This window comes from Amblyomma mixtum, chromosome 3 (assembly GCF_055824585.1).
Source record: "Amblyomma mixtum isolate Tamu chromosome 3, ASM5582458v1, whole genome shotgun sequence".
NCBI classification, from domain to species: domain Eukaryota; kingdom Metazoa; phylum Arthropoda; class Arachnida; order Ixodida; family Ixodidae; genus Amblyomma; species Amblyomma mixtum.
The window spans coordinates 99,358,589-99,379,848 of NC_143014.1; the positions used below are offsets into that span (position 1 = coordinate 99,358,589).

At 48.8% G+C, this 21,260-nt stretch overlaps 1 protein-coding gene across 7 annotated transcripts in view; it reads right to left on the bottom strand.

Moving 5' to 3' along the window:
• The window catches only part of LOC149351126 (uncharacterized), a 131,907-nt gene extending 115,895 nt beyond the window's left edge, over nt 1–16,012 (bottom strand). For 2 of the 7 annotated variants that reach the window (XM_089580381.1, XM_089580380.1), the window contains exons 1-2: nt 14,821–14,936; nt 5,770–5,884 (exon numbers count right to left, since the gene is read on the bottom strand). In XM_089580381.1, the coding sequence (XP_089436507.1) occupies nt 5,770–5,847 (78 nt within the window). In that variant the 5' untranslated portion in view covers nt 5,848–5,884; nt 14,821–14,936. Of the gene's footprint in view, nt 1–5,769; nt 5,885–14,820 lie in introns of all 7 variants that reach the window. The other 5 variants (XM_089580378.1, XM_089580377.1, XM_089580379.1 and 2 more) reach the window with 4 other exon arrangements.
• Nucleotides 16,013–21,260: the final 5,248 nt, after the last annotated feature.

Below are 21,260 nucleotides of genomic sequence, written 5' to 3' on the forward strand. Positions count from 1 at the left end.
CTTTAGCAGATTTGTCACGTGACCATTTGTCTTATAGCTTTGATTATCAATGACGTCGGCGCGCCTGCTGCTTATTAGACTGAACGGACAGAGAATTTTTTATTGCGCATTGGAGTTAATACTCCTAATGTCCTCGTTGGCCTAATCGAAAATTCTAAGTCAAGAAAAAAAAAAGAAGAAAACGCCGAGTTAAACAGCGAATCGATCGACCTCGCGCTTTCAGACTTGTTTTGTATAATGCGATGTGAAAAATGTCCGCCACATGCGGGATCACCGCGTCAAGTACGAGGTCGCGTCTACCTCGTTCGTTCACCAGGCGTTTTTATCTTTCCAAAGCAGTGCCTAGGTGCCTTGAGGACTTTGGCTCGTTATTATACGTTACATTATTTCAGAGGCTGTTCGGCTTCCAAATTTTCCACTTAGTTTCCCATAACCCGACGCTTGAGGTTAGCGATACTATCGCAGCTCGCGACGTGATGGCGCCTGTGCTGCTCTGGCCCCAAGATTCAGTGACAACTGTCGCCCTCATGCGATGGGCTTAAAGACGTCACTTTCGGCTGGACGCCTCAGGCTAAGCTCAAGTCAGACTTTATCGAACGAGGCAAAGAGCAACTTAAGTTGGAACAAGTGAAAATGTTTACAAAACACGATCTTCTTTTGACACGAAAAAGCTGATCGCACTTGAAACATCCCAACTAAGCTGAAAGCGCTCTGAAACGAGCACAAATTTCGGTTTTTAAGGAAGAACTTCTTTGTGAAACAAAATATGACCTATACGTAGAAGTCTTCTCAGCTTCCTCTAGGAAACAAGAACAATAATCCCAGGTGACACCAAACTAAGGAAAAGTGTTATAACTGTCTCACTCGTGGTGGAAACCATAGTGGAGGGCTCCAGATAATTTTCGACCGCGTGGGGTCCTTAAACGTGCACTGACATCGCACAGCGCAAGGGCGTTAAACAACCCGAAAAGCGTAGTACATCTTTGGTATTTCTTAATTAAGCGCATCTTCGCTGTCTACGGAAATACCATTGAGAAACACCGACAATGAAGGTTTCTCGGGTAGTTCATTGCCCTTGAGCTTTGTGATGTCAGTGCACGTTTAAGAATCCCACGTGGTCGAAAATAATCCGGAGCCCTCTACTACGGCGACTCTTTTTAGTGGTTTACTTCCTTTAACTCCCATCTGTTCCCCCAGTTACTGCATCTTTCCTTTCCTCTTAGCATCCCTCCCATCCGCACTATATGGAACGGAGGTGTCGCAAGTGCAGATGTTTGAGCTTACCGTTACTGCGTGGTGTGGGTGATAAGGAAAAAAGAGCACAGTAAGAGATGGAGCAATGCACACGGGAGTGGTCATGTTTCTAAGCGTTCCTGTAACATCGCAGAGACAAGGCAACGGCCGGGAGCGCAACGCCAGGTCCCGTACTGTCATTCGCTTCTCTAATCCTGCTCCCGTGCTATTCCTCCCCGTCGTGTATATATATTGTGACGCCCATAAATATGTGGCTTTCGAGTGGACTCCTGAGTGCGAATCCGCCTTCCGTCAACTAAAATTCCTTCTCACGTCGCACCCTGTACTTCGCCACTTCGATCCATCCGCCCCCACAGAGATTCATACCAACGCAAGCGGTGTTGGAATCGGGGCTGTTCTCGTCCAGCGCTGCGAAAAGAAAAAAAAGAGCACGTTGTCGCGTATGCGAGTCGCTCCCTTAGTAAGCCGGTGCGCAATTATACGGTTACCAATCAGGAATGCTTCGCCGTCATATTCGCCACGCAATACGGACGCCCGTTCGCACGTATTCACCGTTCATCATGTCCTTTTCTAGCTCATGAACTTTCGTGATCCGTGCAGGCCCATTGCACGGTGGGCTCTCCGGACACAAGAGCATGACTACACGGTCGCCTACAAGAGTGGTCGCAGGCACCCTGACGCAAACTGTCTTTCGCGGATGCCCCTTCCTGAGACGGAGTCTGATATCTATAATTTCGACAACTTCGCCGCATCAGTGTCACCGGGTTTTCCTGACATCACCACATTCAAAGCGTAAAAGCAGAAAGATTCAGCATTACGATCTCTCCTTGCGGCGGCTGAAGACTGCCTCCGGTTCGAGCTACTTTTGTGTGCGAGATGGTCTGCTGAGGAAGAAAACCTAATCTTCTACGGGCCTACACTTCCTCCTGGTAGTTCCGAAGAGCCTGTACACCTCCGTCTAGCAGGACATGCACGACGACCCTACATTTGTACATCTGGGGTCGGCACGAATGCTCCACTGTGTCCTGGCACGCTTCTACTGGCCGAAAATGCGGGCCACGACTGAGCGGTACGTCGCCACCTGCACTCAGCGTTAACGATACAAGCGACCTACTAGGGTTCCATCCGGCCAGATTCACCCTGTGACACCACCTGCAGCCCCGTTCGAGCAAGTGGGCGTAGATCTCCTGGGCCCACTTCCGAAATCCTATCGTGGGAACCGCTGTACAGTGGTTTGCGTTGATTATCTTACTCGGTATTGTGAAACAGCAGCCATACCCTCGGCTACAGCGTATAATGTGTTCTTTTTTATGCTGGAATCCATAGTTCTCCACCATGGACCTCAAAAAGTTACCATGAGTGACCGTGGTCGGCAGGCGCCTTGGCCGCCTTCGTGTTCTCGCCTCCCAAGATCGTTCTAGAGCTCTGTCACGTCACTTACAGCCCTTGTGGTTTGGTCTTGTCGTGGCGGCCTATCAGAAGCGGGGACTGTCACAGAAGCTGTTTTGCCACTACGATGGACCTTATGTCACCACTGAGCAAATTAGCGAGCTCAATTACCGCATAGTGCGTCTCACGGCAAGCGGCCGTCGTTCTGCGCGAACTGAAGTGACTCACGTTGCCTGTCTGAAGCCCCACCATTCGCGCGGCGCTTTTTAACTCGCCCTGCGGGCTTCGGCTGCGAAGGGGAAGTATGATGTCCATGAAGAGTCGACGCCTCTTCTACGCGGTCGGCATGACCGACTACGCAGAAGATGAAGAGAACGAGGTAGATTCTTCATCTATTCAGACTGTCTTTGATGACATCTTTCCAAAACATGCAAAATTGGTTTGGTTTGATTTGGTTTATGGGGTTTAACGTCCCAAAGCGACTCAGGCTATGAGAGACGCCGTAGTGAAGGACTCCGGAAATTTCGACCACCTGGGGTTCTTTAACGTGCACTGACATCGCACAGTACACGGGCCTCTAGAATTTCGCCTCCAAAGAAATTCGACCGCCGCGGCCGGGAACGAACCCGCGTCTTTCGGGTCAGCAGCCGAGTGCCATAACCGCTGAGCCACTGCGGCGGCAAAGCATGCAAAATTAATGCATTTCCATTTGCTCAGTGGTTTATTATAGGACTATTTGATTGCGCTTTAACTCTCATGTGCTCATTGCGACAGACGCCTCACAGTGTTATGAAAAGGCCGGTGTTGGTATTTTGTCTCTCTCCCTTGACTGGTCATTCTCACTCCGCCTTCCCGATTACACCCCCATTTATTTGGCCGAATTTCCAGCCCTAGTCCTGGCCTTGCGCAAGTTAAACAGCTCTTTGTCTTCTGTCATAATTATGACGGATTCTTTATTCCTGTGTTCATCTCTCACCGCATCTACAGGATCTCTGGTACTCCGCTTACTAAAGGGCATGATTCCACCCCACGTGTGTTGATTACGGTTGGTTTGGGTGCCTGGGCACAGAGGAATCCATTTAAATGAGGTTGCAGATACCCTGGCGAAGGCATCACTTCAAAGCCAAGTCATACCTCTCCTTCCGCCCTGCGCATATATTACTGCAGCCAGGTTTCTCTGGTATCTGCTCTTGAAAGAATTCACAGCATCAGCACTGACCTCCTCCTCTCCCGACTTCCCGCATCTTCTCTACCCGTGGTGCCGTAAAAGATGGCGAGCACGCAAGCTTGAGGTTTCGTTCACGCGTCTACGTTGTCGCGTGCCTCACTTAAACTCCTACATTCATAGATCTGGTTTAGCGGTCTCTCCATCCTGCCCACTCTGCGCTGAACCCGAAACGATAGATGACTTCTTGTTGACCCCCCGCCGCTTCTCTTTACGGAAGCGCCTGCTGTAGCACCCGTTACGACAGCTCGGTCTAAGTCTGTCAGGCGAAAGCCTTTAATGGCTCATCGTCGTGAACAAAATGTGTCCCGCTTTTGACGGGTGTCCACCGAGATATGCGAGACAGTTACTGCGTAATTTCCTTTCCTCAAATGCAATTTTCATTTTCTTCTTCTTTCATTCCCACTTCCTCCCTTCCTGTACGGTACGGTTCAGGTGTCCACCGAGATGACAGAGAATTACTGCGCGATTTCCTTTCCTCAAAAAGCGTTGCGTTCAAAGGGCAAGGCATCGCGCCGAACGGGTGGTGGCGTTCCGTGGACTCCCTGGCAGCGCTACAACACGTTGTCGCGTTCTACTCCTAAAGGCGAAGATTAAGCGTCATTAATTGTCAGTTAATTAATGCACCAACAGAATGTGAAAGTGCAGTCGCTCACTTTACTCGTGGCAGCATTCATCGCTACATGCGCAACAATCGCGTAGCAGATTGCAGCACTCAGGCTTCAGCCTTTCACCACTTTAGTCGTTAAAGTTCCTCGTAATTATCATTATTATTATTATTATCATTATTGTTGTTGTTGTTGTTGTTGTTGTTGTTGTTGTTGTTGTTGTTGTTGTTGTTGTTGTTGTTGTTGTTGTTGTTGTTGTTGTTGTTGTTGTTGTTGTTGTTGTTGTTGTTGTTGTTGTTGTTGTTGCTGCTGCTGCTGCTGCTACTATACTATTATTGCTTTAATGTTTTTCTTGAATTTTATTTCATTTTTTAATGTTTTGAGCATCTGTCAGTCACCGCCTGTGTCTTGGCCAATCCCCCGCAGTGGGTACAGGCCATTATCTTGAGGACAACAACAACAAAGTGGACCGAGCTGGCTTAAGTCGCCCGTACTGGTCTGAATAAACCCCTGCTCGTAACCGCATCACAGCTAGAGCCCTTCTTGACCATACAGCTTCAGGTGTACTTTTCTACTGCGTGTACAGTGTTTTCAATAAGTATTCAGAAGACTAGGTGCGCGACCGCGGATCACTCGCAGAGCCGCAACTGCTGCTACGGAGGCGCATGAGCGTCGAGGAGAGCTGTCTTACGCATCTGAAGCATCCAGATCAAGGGAGGCGTACGGAAGCGCGCGCTCAAGCGGCTGCTCGCGCCACGCGTGTAGTGTAGCGAGTATTCCTTCCATAAGCGCTGTTCAAAAGCCGGTCACACAGCGCGATTACGCAAGACGGCCGTGAATGTCCTTTCCTGCGCACGAACATTTACCGCCCAGGGCAGCCGAACAACAGCAGCGGTTCCCCGCCGGGTGATCGGCACACGTGTCCTTTGTCTGCGCGCATCTACGCATCGCGGCCGCCGGATGCGCTCTGCATTCCCGGAGGCGGCGTGAGCAAGGATTTAAGTGTTCCCGTCGTACGCACGCATCGATGCATTCCTACTTTTGCGAGCGTCGAAGCGTGCGACCAGTATCTTGCTCCGTAATGCAGATTGGTAGCAAGCACAACGATCGTATTGTCTACGCGAAAATTACGGCGACAACAGGCCACAGAGAGTTACTACAGTCCTTCAATGTGGCCCGTTATCGCTGTGGCCATCCTTGAACCTACATGTTCAGGGCTAACAGTACGCGCTACATCAATGATAGCTTATAGAGATGAATGGCGGGATATCGAGACGAAAAAAATAGCCCTACCCGAAGGTTACAACCGCTGCACTGCTCCCAAGTGCGAAGGGAGACAGAGAAAACCGGCCCTCCTCGTGTCTGATTCATTCGACATCGACGATATCATCTCGTTTACGTTGGAAACCTGCGCGAAAAGAGAACCAAGAGAGAATCTTCAGCCTTCACCGCTGCGTTCGCATCACGCATTGCACAAAAACAACGTTGCCGCTTGCTCTGCCTTATGCCAACCACCAATGCCGTCAGCTTTTGGTTTCTGCCCCACGCACGCGAGCAACAGGTTATCTCTGTTTTCACCGCAGCATCATCGATAGTTCGCTTTGCCTTGCATACGTATTTAATTTTCGATAGCTCATGGCCGCAGACACAGCGATAGAAGCAGGGAAGCAGAAGGAGGGAAAATTATACCGCTATCAATAGCAGCAACTATCTGTTAATTAACATGCTGCCCTGTTGAAAAAATTCATTCTAGTGTGAAGAAGTCTCGGCCACTTAAATGTCCACTCAAGCAGGGCGGAGCTGTAGCTTAAGGGCGGACCCTGTGCATATAAACGAACAGGCATCAAACGTGTGTGATATGTGCAGAACGCCACAAATGACGTTGAAAGCGCGTGTGCAAAATATTTAATTACAGTTGATGAGCTATCATTGCGTCATACAATCGTGCATATGTGTATAATGTAGGTTTACGTTAATTAATAAGTGTCCTAAGCGCCTTGAGAGGCTCTATTGCAGCACATAAGTAAAAATTTTACAGGTCGATCAAAAACGAAAGTAAAAATGTTATATATTGCACACCTATCACGCAGAAAAGAAGGAAAAGGTCCATAACTGAGTGAACACTACAGCACGAACAACAGTCGTCAAGTCAATTCCAATATCAAAGCATACGAGTGGTAGTAGTGGTTTATTATAAAATAAAAATAAAAACTGAAAGAAAACATGGTGCTGGCCGCGGCAGTTTCTATCTGCTAACTTAAGCCCACCAGTTACGGCCGGCGGGACAGGGAGCTGATAGGCACAAAGAAGTATAGCTAGGAGCGATAGCGATAAAGGACAATTGCAGAAATATATGCCACAAAGAATCACATTGCACATAGCAGGCGAGCGAGGTGCGGTTTCATGCGCAGTAACATTCTGTGGCAATTTAATTAATTGGCTAATGGCATGGGGGGGGGGGGGAAATGAGCATTTAAAACATTAGCATTGTGCTGCTCCTCCCGAACTTTATACACATGGTCCCATCGACGTCGAACAAAGTTAGGAGACATAAAGTAGCATACCGTACTCTTGCCGACCTCCTTAAGAAGTCAACATACAGGGGTGTTGCATGATTAATTTGTCATAAAGACGGCGATGACTCAGGGAAACGCAGTCTGACTGTGTTTTGATTGACGCAGTGTTTTGGCTAAAGTTGCACATTGGTAACGAATGCTGTGGCCCAGTCCTGTACTCTTTCAAGAAGGGAACACAAGTCTGCGAACTGAAGAGCGCACACCTCGCAGGCATAATGGGCCCTAAATTTATACTAATGAAGTACAGCCGACCAAATCTTTAGCTGGCGTGCATGAAGGCTGCGTTTTCCGTGCTCCTGCAGCTTATGACAGAGCAAACTCGCGAAAATATCAAATCTAAGCACAGGCTCACTAACCACGTGCTTACTATTGAGCTTTCCGCAAGTTTGCCTCGTCATAAAGAGCAGGAGCGCAGAAAAAGCGTCCGTCGCGCACGCCAGCTAAAGATTTGGCCGGCTGTACCTAAGGCATTTTTGTAGGAGCTTTATGAAAATTGTGATTTGTGAATTAAAGTACCCAAGTTTATTTAAAATAAACATATTCAACCTGTGTGCTTTAAAAGGGCAACTGAAGAGGTTTTAGAAGTCGATGAGTTTAAAGGAGACGAATGTGTGAAACTTGCAGGTAAAGCATGCGAAATCTATTTGCGCTAGCATTTGAATGGTGACGTCATCGCCGACAAAAGCGGCGCCGGCGTTCAGGCTTCTCTGCAGTTCACAGCGATAGGCAGAGGCCGCAATGATGACGTCACCTACGGCGGGGCTACGTTTCCAGTCGTAGAAGCAGTTGTTTCAAGTAAGAAAACGAATGCTGTCGAAGGTAAAGCTCACGAAGCATTGTCTGGTGGCATCGGAAGACGCACGGCAGCATGAAGACGAAGGCAGCGGACATCTCAAATTTCGGCAACGATGGCGTCACCACTAGTTTCCTCGCACTCTTCCAACGCAGTGAGGAGAACCCTGAACATCGTTGCGGTTTTAATCGCTGATTACATCACCATTTTAAATGCTACCGCCAAACTACTTTGCATGATTTACCTAGAAGCTTCATAGATTCGAATTCTTTAATAACCTCGAATTTTCAAAAATCATTTCACCTTCCCTAAAACAGGATCAGAGTAAGCTCAACTCCCACATATTTGTTGTGCTGACAAAACCTTGATTATCGGCACGTCATCGAAATAGTAGGCTGATCGGATCCGAGCACACCTGCGAGCGAAGATGACGTGTCGGCTTTTCTCAGCAATCAAGGTCAAATGCTAATTAATGCAGCCGTTCTGGAGCGCTCCCGACTGAACAGGCGTGAAGCGTAGTATACAGAGCACAATAAATGCTACAGTGGTCAGCACAAAATCAGAGGTCGCATGCTAGGCCCTTCACAATGACATTTATATAAACTAAATAACAGCAGATGCGAAGAGCCCAAACTAATGCTCGCCTGCTGCTTGGCTGAGACAATCTTTCTCATGGCATAGGGACGTGGGGCAGTTGGGTATTTGGAAGCCAGACGATATTAATTCATCCTCATCCAAACATAAGGAGCATGCACTAGCAGATAAAGGTTCCCCGTAGAAACGGACGTCGTAGGGGCAGCCGAAGAGTGTAGCCGAGCGATTACTCCCGTGGCCAGCCCCATTATGGCTCGCTGCAACGCTGCGCTGATTGCCTATTGACTCGATCGTCCTATGCTGGCGATGTTCCTAACGTGCCCGCCAGGTTAATATGTGCCTAGTTTCTGTCGTTCTTTGAGAATGTGGACCTCAGACGGTACATGCGTCGAATCGCATGGGTACGAGCCAGTTGTATGCATTTCCGTACTGTCCATCCCTTTCTAAGCTGTGCTAAATTTATTACCGTGCAGTTTACGGAAAAGCGTCGCATTCGATATTTGTCCCTTCCCGAATACATGCCATCCACACTTCCATGGCACCGACCCGCCGCAGTGACTTAGTGGTTACAGCGTTCCGCTGCTGAGCACAAGGTCAGGGGATCGAATCTTGCTCCGAGCGGCCGCATTTCGATAGAGGCGAAATGCAAAAACATCCGTGTGCTGTCAGTAAATGTTAAATATCACCAGGTGGCAGAAATTAATCCCGAGCCCTCCAATACGGCGTCCCTCGTTACACATGTGCAGCTTCGGAGCGTTAAGCCCCATACACCATGGCACCGAAGACTGTCTGTTTTTAGGATCGTGCAGGGCTTAAATTCTAACTTGGATCCCTCGAATGGCTCACCGACTGGCTGAAGCAGCTAAAGATGTGGCACCCAGCAACAAAGCAAAGCATCATTAGGCAAGGCATGAAGGCATGAAGATGATTTCATGCGCACTGGCTCACACAGTGCCTGCACCAAAATGCGGCCGCCGCGGCCGAATTCAATCCCGCCACCTTGCGCTCAGCAAACGAGCGTCATACCAACTAATCCACCGCGGCACGTAATAACAGTAATAACGATTATATTAATGAATAGAGGTGGTGGTAGAGCCCCACGAAAAGGTTTTTGTTTTATTTTACTGCGGGGGTACTGGAGGACTCCCTCCCCCCTTGAAGTTTTTCCGGGGGGGGGGGGGGGGGGGGGGGGGGGGGGGGGGTCTTGCCTACTCGGAGATTGAGTGATGTGGTCAGGGGGCAGCATGTCTTCTTATTTCGTGAGGTTTTGGACAAATTTACTTAAGAGCTGCAGTAGCCTAAAAGCGGGGAGAAGAGCGCAGCCTTAAACTGCCGCGGGTACATGGATTTGTCGCCCACCAGCAAAGTAAAAGGATGACACAAAGAGTTTTGGATCCAGTTCCCCATCAAGAGATCCAAACCTCTATGCGGGATTAGATGGATGGTCGCTTGAAAAGCGCAAGTACTTCTTTGGTGCACACTCTATTCAGAGAATTCGATCCCTCCCCGAACACCCAAATAATGTCTTGACACGAAACATCAACGATGAGCGTACTGTACCTTCCCAAATAGGCAGTCTGTAACTCCGCCTTTTGCTTTTCGCATGAAGAGCGCCTCACAACACTAGTCTTGCTATCTTTTCCCCCGTTCTTGAAGCTCAGCAAAGGCTTGCTCACGGAGACGAGGCAGACGTACCGTGCAACCTAACCTTGGCAAAATGTAACAGGAAGGTTGTCGCTGCAAATGTTACCCAACAAGACATCAGGTTGTCGCAGCCCCTGAGTTCAAATGATCCCCTCCTTAAAAATCGGCATTCAGTTCTCAGTGTTGTCGGTCCGTTATTACAACCTTTACCCTTTGACTCCTGTTTCTGTTTTTATGTTTTGTGTCGAGTTTGGTAGTTCGTTTACGTTCTTGAAAGACGCAGCGTTTATAATCATTCAAATTTTAAGGCGAATGCCTTTAATGGCTCATACTGTCGTGACCAAGGAATGTTAGCAAGTGTGTCCACGTTTCGGCGTCGCTACTTAAAAAGAAACTGTGTCGAGGCTGGGAATCGAACCCGGTACTTTGGCACTTGAAGTGGAGACGCTACCACTCCGCCACGAATGCTCAGGGTTTGAGCTTGAATAAAGGCGCATCTAGTGAATGCATGGGTTTTATAAATAAAATAAAGGAATAAGAAAAATTAAATAACAAAAGAAACAAAAATACAAAATTATATAAAAATATTAAAGATACAATATGTATAAAAAAAAACAAACAGTGCGCCAGGAAACCTTTCGCCTTGCAGCACTTTAGAGAGCCAAAGTGCCCCTGAATTTTGTAATTGCTAGCTTGTTGTGGAAATGTTTGTACTATCCAGTGTTTCTTTAGACACGCAGAGTTTAAAGTCTTTTTATGTTTTTAATTGTTAGCTTATTGTGGAAATGTTTGTATTGCCTAGTGGTTTTTATAGAGGAAGAGTTTGAGATAAGTTTGTAATACTTGTATTGTTAGCTTGTTGCGGAAATGTTTGTGCTGCCCAGTGTTTTGTCTAACTTTGACTAACGATGTCATGAATGTCTACCAAGAGTTTACGAATTGTTCAGTTTTTTTCGTTCATTTATTTATTTTAGCATCCTAAGAATCATGAGGTTATTCTTTTTTACATAATCGCTCGACTAGAGACAACAAATGTGATATTGCATATATAGCCTCTCCGCCTGCGTATATCTCTCGCCAAGGAGCATGCGTAGGGGGAGGGAGAGAGGCACACATGAAAAAACAGGGGGGGGGGGGGGGGGGGGGGCGATTTGCCTCCCTGGCAGATATAAAACTCGGCGCCTCATGCGGTCGCGGTAAATAAATGAAAAGCTGTTTACTGTAACAACAGGAGTACTCCCCACGCATTACCTCGCCTTGATTAGTCTTCTTAGCACTACTTTAATTTCACGTCTGTGTTAAAGCGGTACGTGTTCGTACTCCGTCTCGTTGCTGCTGTTTCCCTTCATGTACTACGCTCATTCACAGCGCAAAGAGAAGAAAAAAGGACGCTGTGAGGTGATAACCAGTGGTGCCTGTAGGCGTTCGTTAACGAACGCCAGTCGAAAGAAACGACAGAAGCGGTCAAAAATACGACAAAATATTCAGTAGTCCTGTCCCAACGACAGATTTTTTTTTGTTGTTTTGTAGTATTTTTCTGCAGTACCGTAGTTTTATTTGTAGTACTTCTCTGTAGTCTGTTGTTCTGTAATACTTTTCTGCAGTGACTACAGAATGTCCTGTTGTTACTACAGAAATTCATGTTGTTACAAGTTTCTGGTCAAAAACATTACAGAAAACCTATTATGAGGACAGAAACTATTCTGTTGTTTTTTGGTCCAGCTGATATTCATGAGCAACCCGTCTGAGCAAAGTAACTCTGTATTTTAAAAGGTTTTCTTCAGTCACCCACTTTGTGCGTTGTTTCACTCTGGAAGCGTTGCATCAGCATTAAGCTTTGAAGAAAACTTTCTAAAATATACAGTTACTTTATTCGGAACAGTTTCTTGTGAATGTCAGCTGGGCATGAGCACATGAATTAATTCAATAAAATTTGTGTCCTTTTGGTGCTATTCAATCCTTAAAATTCAGTGAACAAACATTGTGTACAAAATACACTACTTCGGTTCCTGGTCGGTGTGCCGAAGAGCAGAACGGCCGAAGCCGCCAACGTGGAAAATCACAGCATGATATCTCCATCTTCAAGGTGAACACCAACTCTATTTGGTTTGTTCGAAATAAAATACAAGAAAACTTTTCGTGTTGCTCGTCATTTTAAACGCTCGTCTCGTATGACACGCTCAAAAATACGGCCCTGCCTGTCGGTGTCTAATTGGTATGCTCGCTCACTGGCTCCGTTTTCTAACGAGTGAATACTTCATCGAGGAGTTGTTATTTATTTATTTGGGGACACTTTCAATCCCTTGTAGGGAGTTTTACAGAAGCGGACAAGAACATATGGTGTGCAAATGCAGTTTCACTGATTGAAGTTTGAAGCTTAACAATAGGATGATACACATACAACACATTTGGCATAGACAAAAAAGGAGTCAAGTCATAAAACAAGAATGGCACTTGCATATCATAAATATATTTGAAGAAAGCACAGAAATAAAAAAAATTATGCCGAAGTAAATGTAAGAGAAAAGCTCTCAGCTAGCTTGACGAATTTGTCAACGGTAGGCTGAACTTGTAATTGATATGGTCGCAATTGGTTCCAATCTGGGACTACATGTGGAAAAAAATGAATATCGGAAGGTATTATTGCAACAAAAAAATTCATCAAGAGTGAGTGCATGCTTGTGTCGAGTAGCTTTTGAATGGTTAATATGAAAAAAGTCTGCAGAGGTCACTATTAATGAGTTTTTCAGTAACAAATAAAAAAATTTCAGCCGGTGTAATTTCGCACAGCTGGACAGCGTGTGAAGGCCTGCTGATTGTAAAAGTTCTGTGGGTGAATGTGTACGACGACAGCAGTTGAAGATAAAGCGCACGGCTTTTCTTAGCACCATTTCGAATGTTCTAGCGTTGTCTTTGATGCAAGGGAACCAGGCTATATTCGCGTATTCCAAGACTGGTCGCATAAGCGTGACATAAGCTAGAAGTTTCGTATCACTTGTGGAATGTCGCAGGGACCTTTTGAGGAAGAACAACTCGGTCATTGCTTTACTGGTGATATGCTTTGAACATGCGCAGTCCAATTTAAATCAGAAGTGATCAGAACACCCAAGTACCGATATTCAGTCACACCTTCAATATTCGCATTATTTGCCGAGTACGCATATTCTAATTTAGGAGTTTTCTTTGTAGTCGACATAGAAAGTTTTATCTAAATTAGTTGTCATCTGCCATTTTTTGAACCACTCCGCGATTTTTCCTAATGCGTTGTTTAGTTTTTTCTGGTCATTAGCGTCCTTTACTTCATGGTATAGCACACAATCGTATTTTCACTTCAGTTTTGTTTGGTATGTCCTTTATAAAGAATAGGGACAACAGCGGAGCTAAAACTGTACTTTGAGGGAGTCCTGAAAGAACAGGAACTAATTCAGAGGCATGATGATCATATTGCACAAAATGATAGCGATCATAGAGGTAATTATATATTCACTGTACCAGTGGCCCGTCTCCGAATATATTTTTGAGCTTAAAGTGGAGTTTCACATGAGAGACGCGATCAAAGGCCTCAGATAGATATAAGAAAATGGCATCAATTCGGGACTGAATCCTGAGACATTGTGCAGTCACCGAAAAGTAGTAATCGACCAGTTGTGTAGTCATCGACAAGCCACTACGAAATCCGTGTTGGTTTCTGGGGAGCATGCTATTGGCTTTTAAAAAAATTTCTCATAAATTTTAAAATAATGCATCCGAAACTGAGCGCTTTCGCCTCCGGTTTTTGCTACAACGAAAAATGCGAACAGTTACCACGCGAGACGCCATTTCTAGAATTATGTGTTGATATAACTTCGCCACAGTAATGAAAATAACGAATCAACAACAAAGCGATACTAAGTCCCTAAAAAAGCCTTGTGCCGCAGACGGCTTTCTAGCGTTTTCAGGATTATTTAAGTACAAAAATGAAAGCATCCTCGAAAATTTGTTATTCATTTCAAGAATCAACACTACTGTACGAGCTCAACTCGTTTTCGGTGCGGGAGTGGGGAAAACACTGAGCTCAAGGATATTTGAGCATCACCGCCTTCCCGTACAGGCAGTAAAAGAAGAAAGTCCTAGGCAATGGTTACTCCCTTCTCCGCGACTCTTAACGGCACTTAGCGATACGATCAGTTTCCTCTGTGGAAGTGATGATATCGCTATGTGATTCCCAGCGGTACCTGAATCCAATGCTACGCGGCAATGAACACAAGCCACGACGCAAAAAGGATGCAGCCTTGCAGTATGCTATATATCGTGCGCGTCGTTTTAGATGCCCCGAATCAAGTAATAGGGTGGTCTGAGTATTAGTTTATGAGAAAGAATGTTCCCAGCGATGCGTCGACGTAATAATAAATTAATTTGCATAGGTGCACGCAAAACGTCGGGGAGCAATCGCTGCAGAAATGCACTTCCACCGATTTCCCGTAGATTCCCCTGTATTTCAGCAGAGGCCATCTTGTACTACTTTTTCACCTTCCTGTTCTTACCAGCACATCTGGTAACAATCGTCGCAATTAAAGGTCGTGAATGGAGTGTACGCTACACGCGTATATGCATGCAGCGTATGCGCTTTTAAAGACGTGGCTACTTTTTATTGCTATCCAGGCAAACCCTGCACTGCGGACGCAAGAATGGTAATAAATGGGGCATGCAATCGCTAGAATGCACTGCCGCATTAAAATAAAGCAACATATCTCTCACGCTTTTCACGGCAGTCATGCAGGGAACTTCGTCGGACATCCACAAGCCATCCACTGCGGCGTCGGCTGCCGGGCACGGTCCGCCGTGGCTTTGGCCTCTCCGCGCTCGAACCCGGCAGTTGCCGCTGGCGCGAGTGTTACCCATCAGGGACGGCGCGGTAACCCGACCCGCGACGCAACGAGGGACAGGCTGCAACCATCCGCCGGATCATTGGGCCCCGTGGCTGACTGTTTTTGTCCTCCTCTCATGCACGTGCACGGGCTACTCTCGGTTTGAAGGGCGAACGTCGCCGGCGCGGTTGAACAAGCTGCACTCTATGGCCTTCTCTTCTGTCCTGGAACAAAACAGCCCATCTTTGTCATTGTGGGCTTGAGCATCACATGGTTTTCTCCAAGGAACCCCGCACGGGCAGCGGTGTGCACAGTCAGTGTCGTACGCTTTGGAATGCGAACTCCAGCAAACATGGAGATGTGTACAGAAATGCGCTCATTAATACGCGGCCTGTGCAGTCTTCCATTGCTTTGGTGACTGCTTTGCATTGTTTCGTTTTGTTCTGAACTCGAGAGAAGGAAGTTTGCACTCGGGCGTCCCGAACTTGTGATCTCCTGTTCCATAAATGCTCCCGCTAAGCAATGAATTGCCGCTTTGATAGCTGACGCGTCACTTTTGGCCTGTGTCAGCCCTGGCTTGGTGAAAGTGGTCGGGTTTCCTTAGTTCACCGTGATCGTTGAAAGAATGGAAACCCTAAAAAAAGGGGAAAGAGCGCCGAGTCCTTTATTGCGCATACGCGACACTGTGCGCTTGGGTGAACGCGTATGACTTTAAGTAATCTCCTTGTTTTTTCGTCTTCATCTCGGGACCTCCCCGCATATATTCTTAATATCCGCAGTTTGGACAGCTTGAACTCAGGAAATTTTGTCTCACTCTATTTGTCACAGGCTTGTGTTGCGCAAGCCTGTAACAGTGTAGTACAAGCCTGTGTACCGGTGACATCGGTACATTACATGCGCGTAATTCCGGTCCGAGGGCTCGCTTCCCCCTTACGCAAAGTGTTAGCAGGGGCTTTTAGCATAGCGGAGACGTATTAGCGTCGACTTGTAGTGGATCACCGGTCGCCAGCTGCGCACGTGTAGTGACCCCGCTTGGCCCCGCCCGTGCCACTGTGCGTGCACAGGAGGCGTCCGGTAGACAGGTATACGTCTATGCTAGCACGTATCCGCCATGCTAAAAGCCCCTAATAACCTGGAGTCCAATGCGCGATGGGTTGCACGAAAGTGAAGAAGCCACTTTCCTGGCATCAAACAAATGAGCCAGGACATACGACTGCAGTGCAAGCCGTTCTGGTGCTCCGAGGTCGGGAAATACCGGGCGGGGCCCTAAAACGAAGGACACTTAGTACGTATTGCACCTCGAGTAGGAAATGCTACAACGAGCGAAGCTCCGTGAAGGTAATTTCGTGGCAGACCACATACGGGCGACGGAGTGTAGCAGGTCTGATCTCTCGCAGGACGCGCTGCGCTTTTCTTCTTCTGCGCCGCCTTAACTGCGTCTCCGGCGGCGCGCCCTTGGAGACATGACGAGCGACGGGTGTCCAAGAACCCGTGCGCCGACGCGCGCGCATCTCACCGTGACAGACGCCCCGCAGCGGCACGCCTCAATATCACGTCGAGCCTTTGATAGTGGTTGCGCAAGGGCTGCAGACGTCGCCCGTCACCGCGCTGGCTTTCCGGCATTCCTTTCGACTCGGTCATCAGATTCTATTTGTCTGCAAGCAGCCGCTGTTTGGTGGGTAGAAACCCCTGCAGCAGCTAACGCACTAAGTACCACCAAAGAGCCGAAATAAAAACGCGTAAATAATGAGCATTTTAAGCAACGCATAATGATTTTGGAACAGCGCGAAGACAGGACGAGACAAAAAAGTGACGCACACATGTCTCGTCCTGTCTTCTCGTTGTTTCACTCTTTCCGTCATTTACCATGCCTGCCCAAGTGAACACTTTATTGTGCAAGAATTTATTTTAACCTTGCAACACATCGTGGCCCACGCTGGTTTTTTGTCATTTCCTCACCTGTTTAGTGCTCATTTTTTCAGGACGCTCAAATCCAGCTTCGTCGCAAAGTATAAATTCTTTCGGCCAGTTTCACTTGTTTCAAATATGATGAAGCTTATAAAGAGTATGGCGCGCTTTCATGCCTTTTCGCCCGACTGCATGAACCCGGCTTCTACCCGGACATCAAGGGTGGTTTCTGTCAGCGTCTCCACGCCTCTCGTCAATGGTTTGGTTTGGTTTGGTTTGGTTTATGGGGTTTAACGTCCCGAGACGACTCAGGCTATGAGGGACGCCGTAGTGGAGGGCTCCAGAAATTTCGACCACCTGGGGTTCTTTAACGTGCACTGATATCGCACAGCACACGGGCCTCTAGAATTTCGCCTCCATCGAAATTCGGCCGCCGCGGCCGGGATCGAACCCGCGTCTTTCGGGTCAGCAGCCGAGCGCCGTAACCACTGAGCCACCGCGGCGGGTGCCTCTCGTCAGTGGAGTTTGCAAGGCCAAAAAACAACAAAAAAGAAATTCTGCCTGCGTGTTCATTACAGACATAAAAAAGACACTCAGTTCATTCCCGCATTCTACGATCATTTCATTAATTTTGTCCGCTGGTGCTCGTACACAATTTCTTTTTTTTTTATCTGATCTCCAGCGCCGGGAATGCCTGGCCAATTTAGCTAAACTGCGCCATTGTAGTATAAGCCTGCTACATGCTGCTACAAATGGGCTCGTTTTAATGAAATTGTGACCATGATGCCCCGAAATACAATTCCAACCAGTAGCTGCCGAGTCGTATCAAACGCGAGGTGGCGGTAACCACCGTCATGGCTTGTTGGGTTAGTCATTCGATGCGTGGCGAAAGATGAGGGACGAAAGCGAACCACATTTCACCCTCTCGTACCTTACCGCCTTCCATAAGTGCTCGGCGTGCGCACGTTTTCCTTGGAGGTGCTGCCAACAATATCGAGACGCACACGACGGACGCGCAGAGGAAAATATAAAAGCTGTAGATAGGCTGGTAAATACTACAAAATTTCGGACATGCTAGATTATTCGGACCGGCCCACGGAAACAGCGTATAGACTGAAGTTTAAGACGCGTTGCAAATAAGTTTGAGTTGTTCGTACCCAGTTCTCAGTCACCGCCGTAGCTACCGGTTTGTTTCTACAATCTAACATCTTCAATTCTAACTCTAAAGGAATCGAAAATTGGTTCGAAAAACGTGCGCTTTGAACTGTACTGAGCCACTTCAAATGATGAGGCTGGTATTCCCTGGCATACAGTGAGCGCACTGCGCACGCGTGATGGCGAAATTGCGTCTTTGGCGCACGTCTTCCGCTTCGGTCTCTTCGTTCCAAATGCTCGAATAGGAAGTAGCGAAGCTCGCGTTGCTCATGTGTTCACGCCGAGACAATGAACGGATGTGTTTTTAATTTTGAGCCAGCACCACGCATCCGCCATAAAACTCGTCTTAGTCACAACTTTTTCATCGCTATACAGATACCTACAATAACTGACGTTTCAGCTGTAAATATTGTTACGGGACGGCGGGCCCGCGCAGAGAAAGGCACAGAGACTCAGACACAGGAGACTCAGACATAACCGGCCGCGGCGATTCTGCTTTGTTCTCTGCGCGCTCTTGGTTGCGAAGGTCGTATGCCGTTACATCTTTCCACCGGGGGGGGGGGGGGGGGGGGGGGAAGAGGGGGAAGATAAGAGTCTCTTCCAGTCTCCAAGATAAGAGGGGGAAGACACCGCTGGTGTCCCCTAGCGCGTGCTTCGCTTTGCAGGCGGCATCGAACTCGTCCCGACGAGCCCGGGCTGAGGTTCTTCGCACCGGCGCAGCTTGGTGCGCAGGAGGCATCGTCACGTTGTGATGACAGTGTCGTCTGACACGAGACGGTCCCGGTAGATCCCGGGGCTTCTTCTAGGCGACTCCTCGCCGTACGAAAACTGCGAGGGCTTCTCGCACCGCGGGACTTGGGATTGCGTTCACGGAGCAGCGCTCCACTTAAGGGGCGGCATTCAGGAAGGGAGGCCTGGTGCTGGTACGGGAGGGCGGCACTAGGGAGGACGTGGGAGCCAAGTCGGGATCACGGTGGGTGCCGGAGACATAGCGCTTCATGTTGGAGACATGTTCCGGAAAAATGTGGTGTACACCGCGTGGTCGAAGCTCGGGGAGGTCTTTTAGACGGTACGTAACGGGGCCGAGCCGTGCAACTACACGGTAAGGGCCGCGGTATCGGGGCAAGAGCTTCGCGGCACGGCCAGTCGCGCGGATGGTGCGGCGAACGAGGACCAAGTCACCGGACCGAAAGGAGGGAGGTGGTGGTGCTGCAGCATTGGCCACTTGCGCACGCGCATGGGCCGTGAGAAGGTTGCGCTGAGCGTCGAGGCGGGCGGAACGAAGTCGTTGGGCGCAGTCAGTCGGTGACGCAGTAGGATGGCGAAGGCCCAACTGCGCGTCGAGAGGGATGGAGGGCGTTCTGCCATAGACGACTGAGAACGGCGTGACATGCGTTGTTTCTTGAGCCGCAGTGTTGAGTGCAAAAGCTGCAGTAGAAACAAAACGATCCCAGTTTGTGTGGGACGGAGCGACGTAGGAGGCGAGTATATCCGTAAGGGTGCGGTTGACACGCTCCACGAGGCCATTGCACTGGGGATGATTGACGGATGTAGTGGAATGCGCAATGCCGAAGGAGCGGAGGGCACGCTCAAATTCTTGGGACATAAAGCAGCTCCCGCGGTCCGTGATGAGGCGTTGTGGCACACCATGCCGAAGAACAAGATGTTGTTCCACAAACAAGATGACATGAGCGGACGACGTATCGGGAACGGGCAGTGCTTCGACCCACTTGGAGAAGTAGTCGACCGCAACCAGAACATACCGGTTGCCGGCGCGTGTCTTCGGGAACGGGCCCAAATGATCCAGTCCAACCAGTTCGAAAGGTGAACTCGGCGGCGAAAACGCCTGCGGGGGTGGCTTGGTTACTCGTGTGGATGACTTCCTGAACTGGCACGTCTGGCAGGACGCCACGTGTTCCTTGATGTCTCTGGACATATTAGGCCACCAAAAGCGCTCCGACACTCGTGCGTAGGTTTTGCTGCGACCAGGGTGACCAGCCGTGGGAGCGTCGTGTAGGCCGCGCAAGATTTGCGACCGCAGTGTTGCCGGCACAACTGGCAACCACACGGGTGGTCGACCACGGAACCACTTCACATGACACAAGAGGTTATCCTTCATTTGATAGACCCGGCGCAGTTTGCGGAGACCTGCGCCGATGGCGGTGCCAAGGGAGTGGATTATGGCAGCAACGTCGGGATCTTGCGCTTGCGCAGTCCTGAGGTCCGTCAAAGCTGTCACGGAACAAGGGTGGCGAGAAAGGAAATCGGCATCCTGATGTGCAGAGCCGCGCCGATGCACTATGGTGAAATCATACTCTTGAAGTTGCAGGGACCAGCGTGCAATCTTGGCATTTAAGTGTTTGGCAGACTGCAGCCAAGTCAGAGCTCTATTGTCCGTGACGATGGTAAAGTGACGGCCGTACAAGTAGGGACGGAACTTCTCGACGGCCCAGACAACGGCGAGGCACTCGAGTTCTGAAGAGTGGCGGCGGCGCTCAACGTCGGAAAGCTGGCGGCTGGCATAACCTAGGACTTTATGGTCACCAGACTCGTCTTCCTGCAGAAGGACAGCGCCGAGCCCATTTTGGCTGGCATCCGTGTGGAGGACGATGGGGGCCGATTCGTTGTAATGGGCCAACGTAGGAGGCTCGAGGAGCGCGTGCTTGACGTCAAGGAACGCGAGCTGTTGGGCCGGTGTCCAACTCCACGCTGCATTCTTCTTCAGTAGGGCGGTCAACGGAGCGCTTCGCTTGGCAAAGTTGGGTATAAAACGACGGAAGTATGAAGCAAATCCGAGGAAACTTTTGAGCTCCTTGGCAGTGGTGGGAGCTTCGTAAGCCGTAAGCGCTTTTAGCTTCTCCGGGTCGGGACGGATGTCATGCCGGCTCACAACGTGACCCAAGTACGTGACCTCTGCGAAACCGAAGAAACATTTCTTTGGTTTTAAGCGAAGCCCAGCAGAGGTAAGGGCTTCGAGGACGAGTTTGAGTCGCCTTTGGTGTTCATCAAACGTGGCCGCATAGACAATGACGTCATCCAGGTAGACCAGCGCCATAGTCCACTTCATATGGCCTAAGACGCGGTCCATGAGGCGCTGAAAGGTGGCTGGAGCATTTGAGAGACCGAACGGCATACGGTTGAATTGGTAGAGGCCGTCGGGAGTCACGAATGCCGTCTTTTCCACATCATCGGGGTGAACAGGCACCTGCCAGTAGCCCGAGAGCAGATCTAGGGTGGAAAAATAACGGGCCCCCTTCAGGCGGTCAA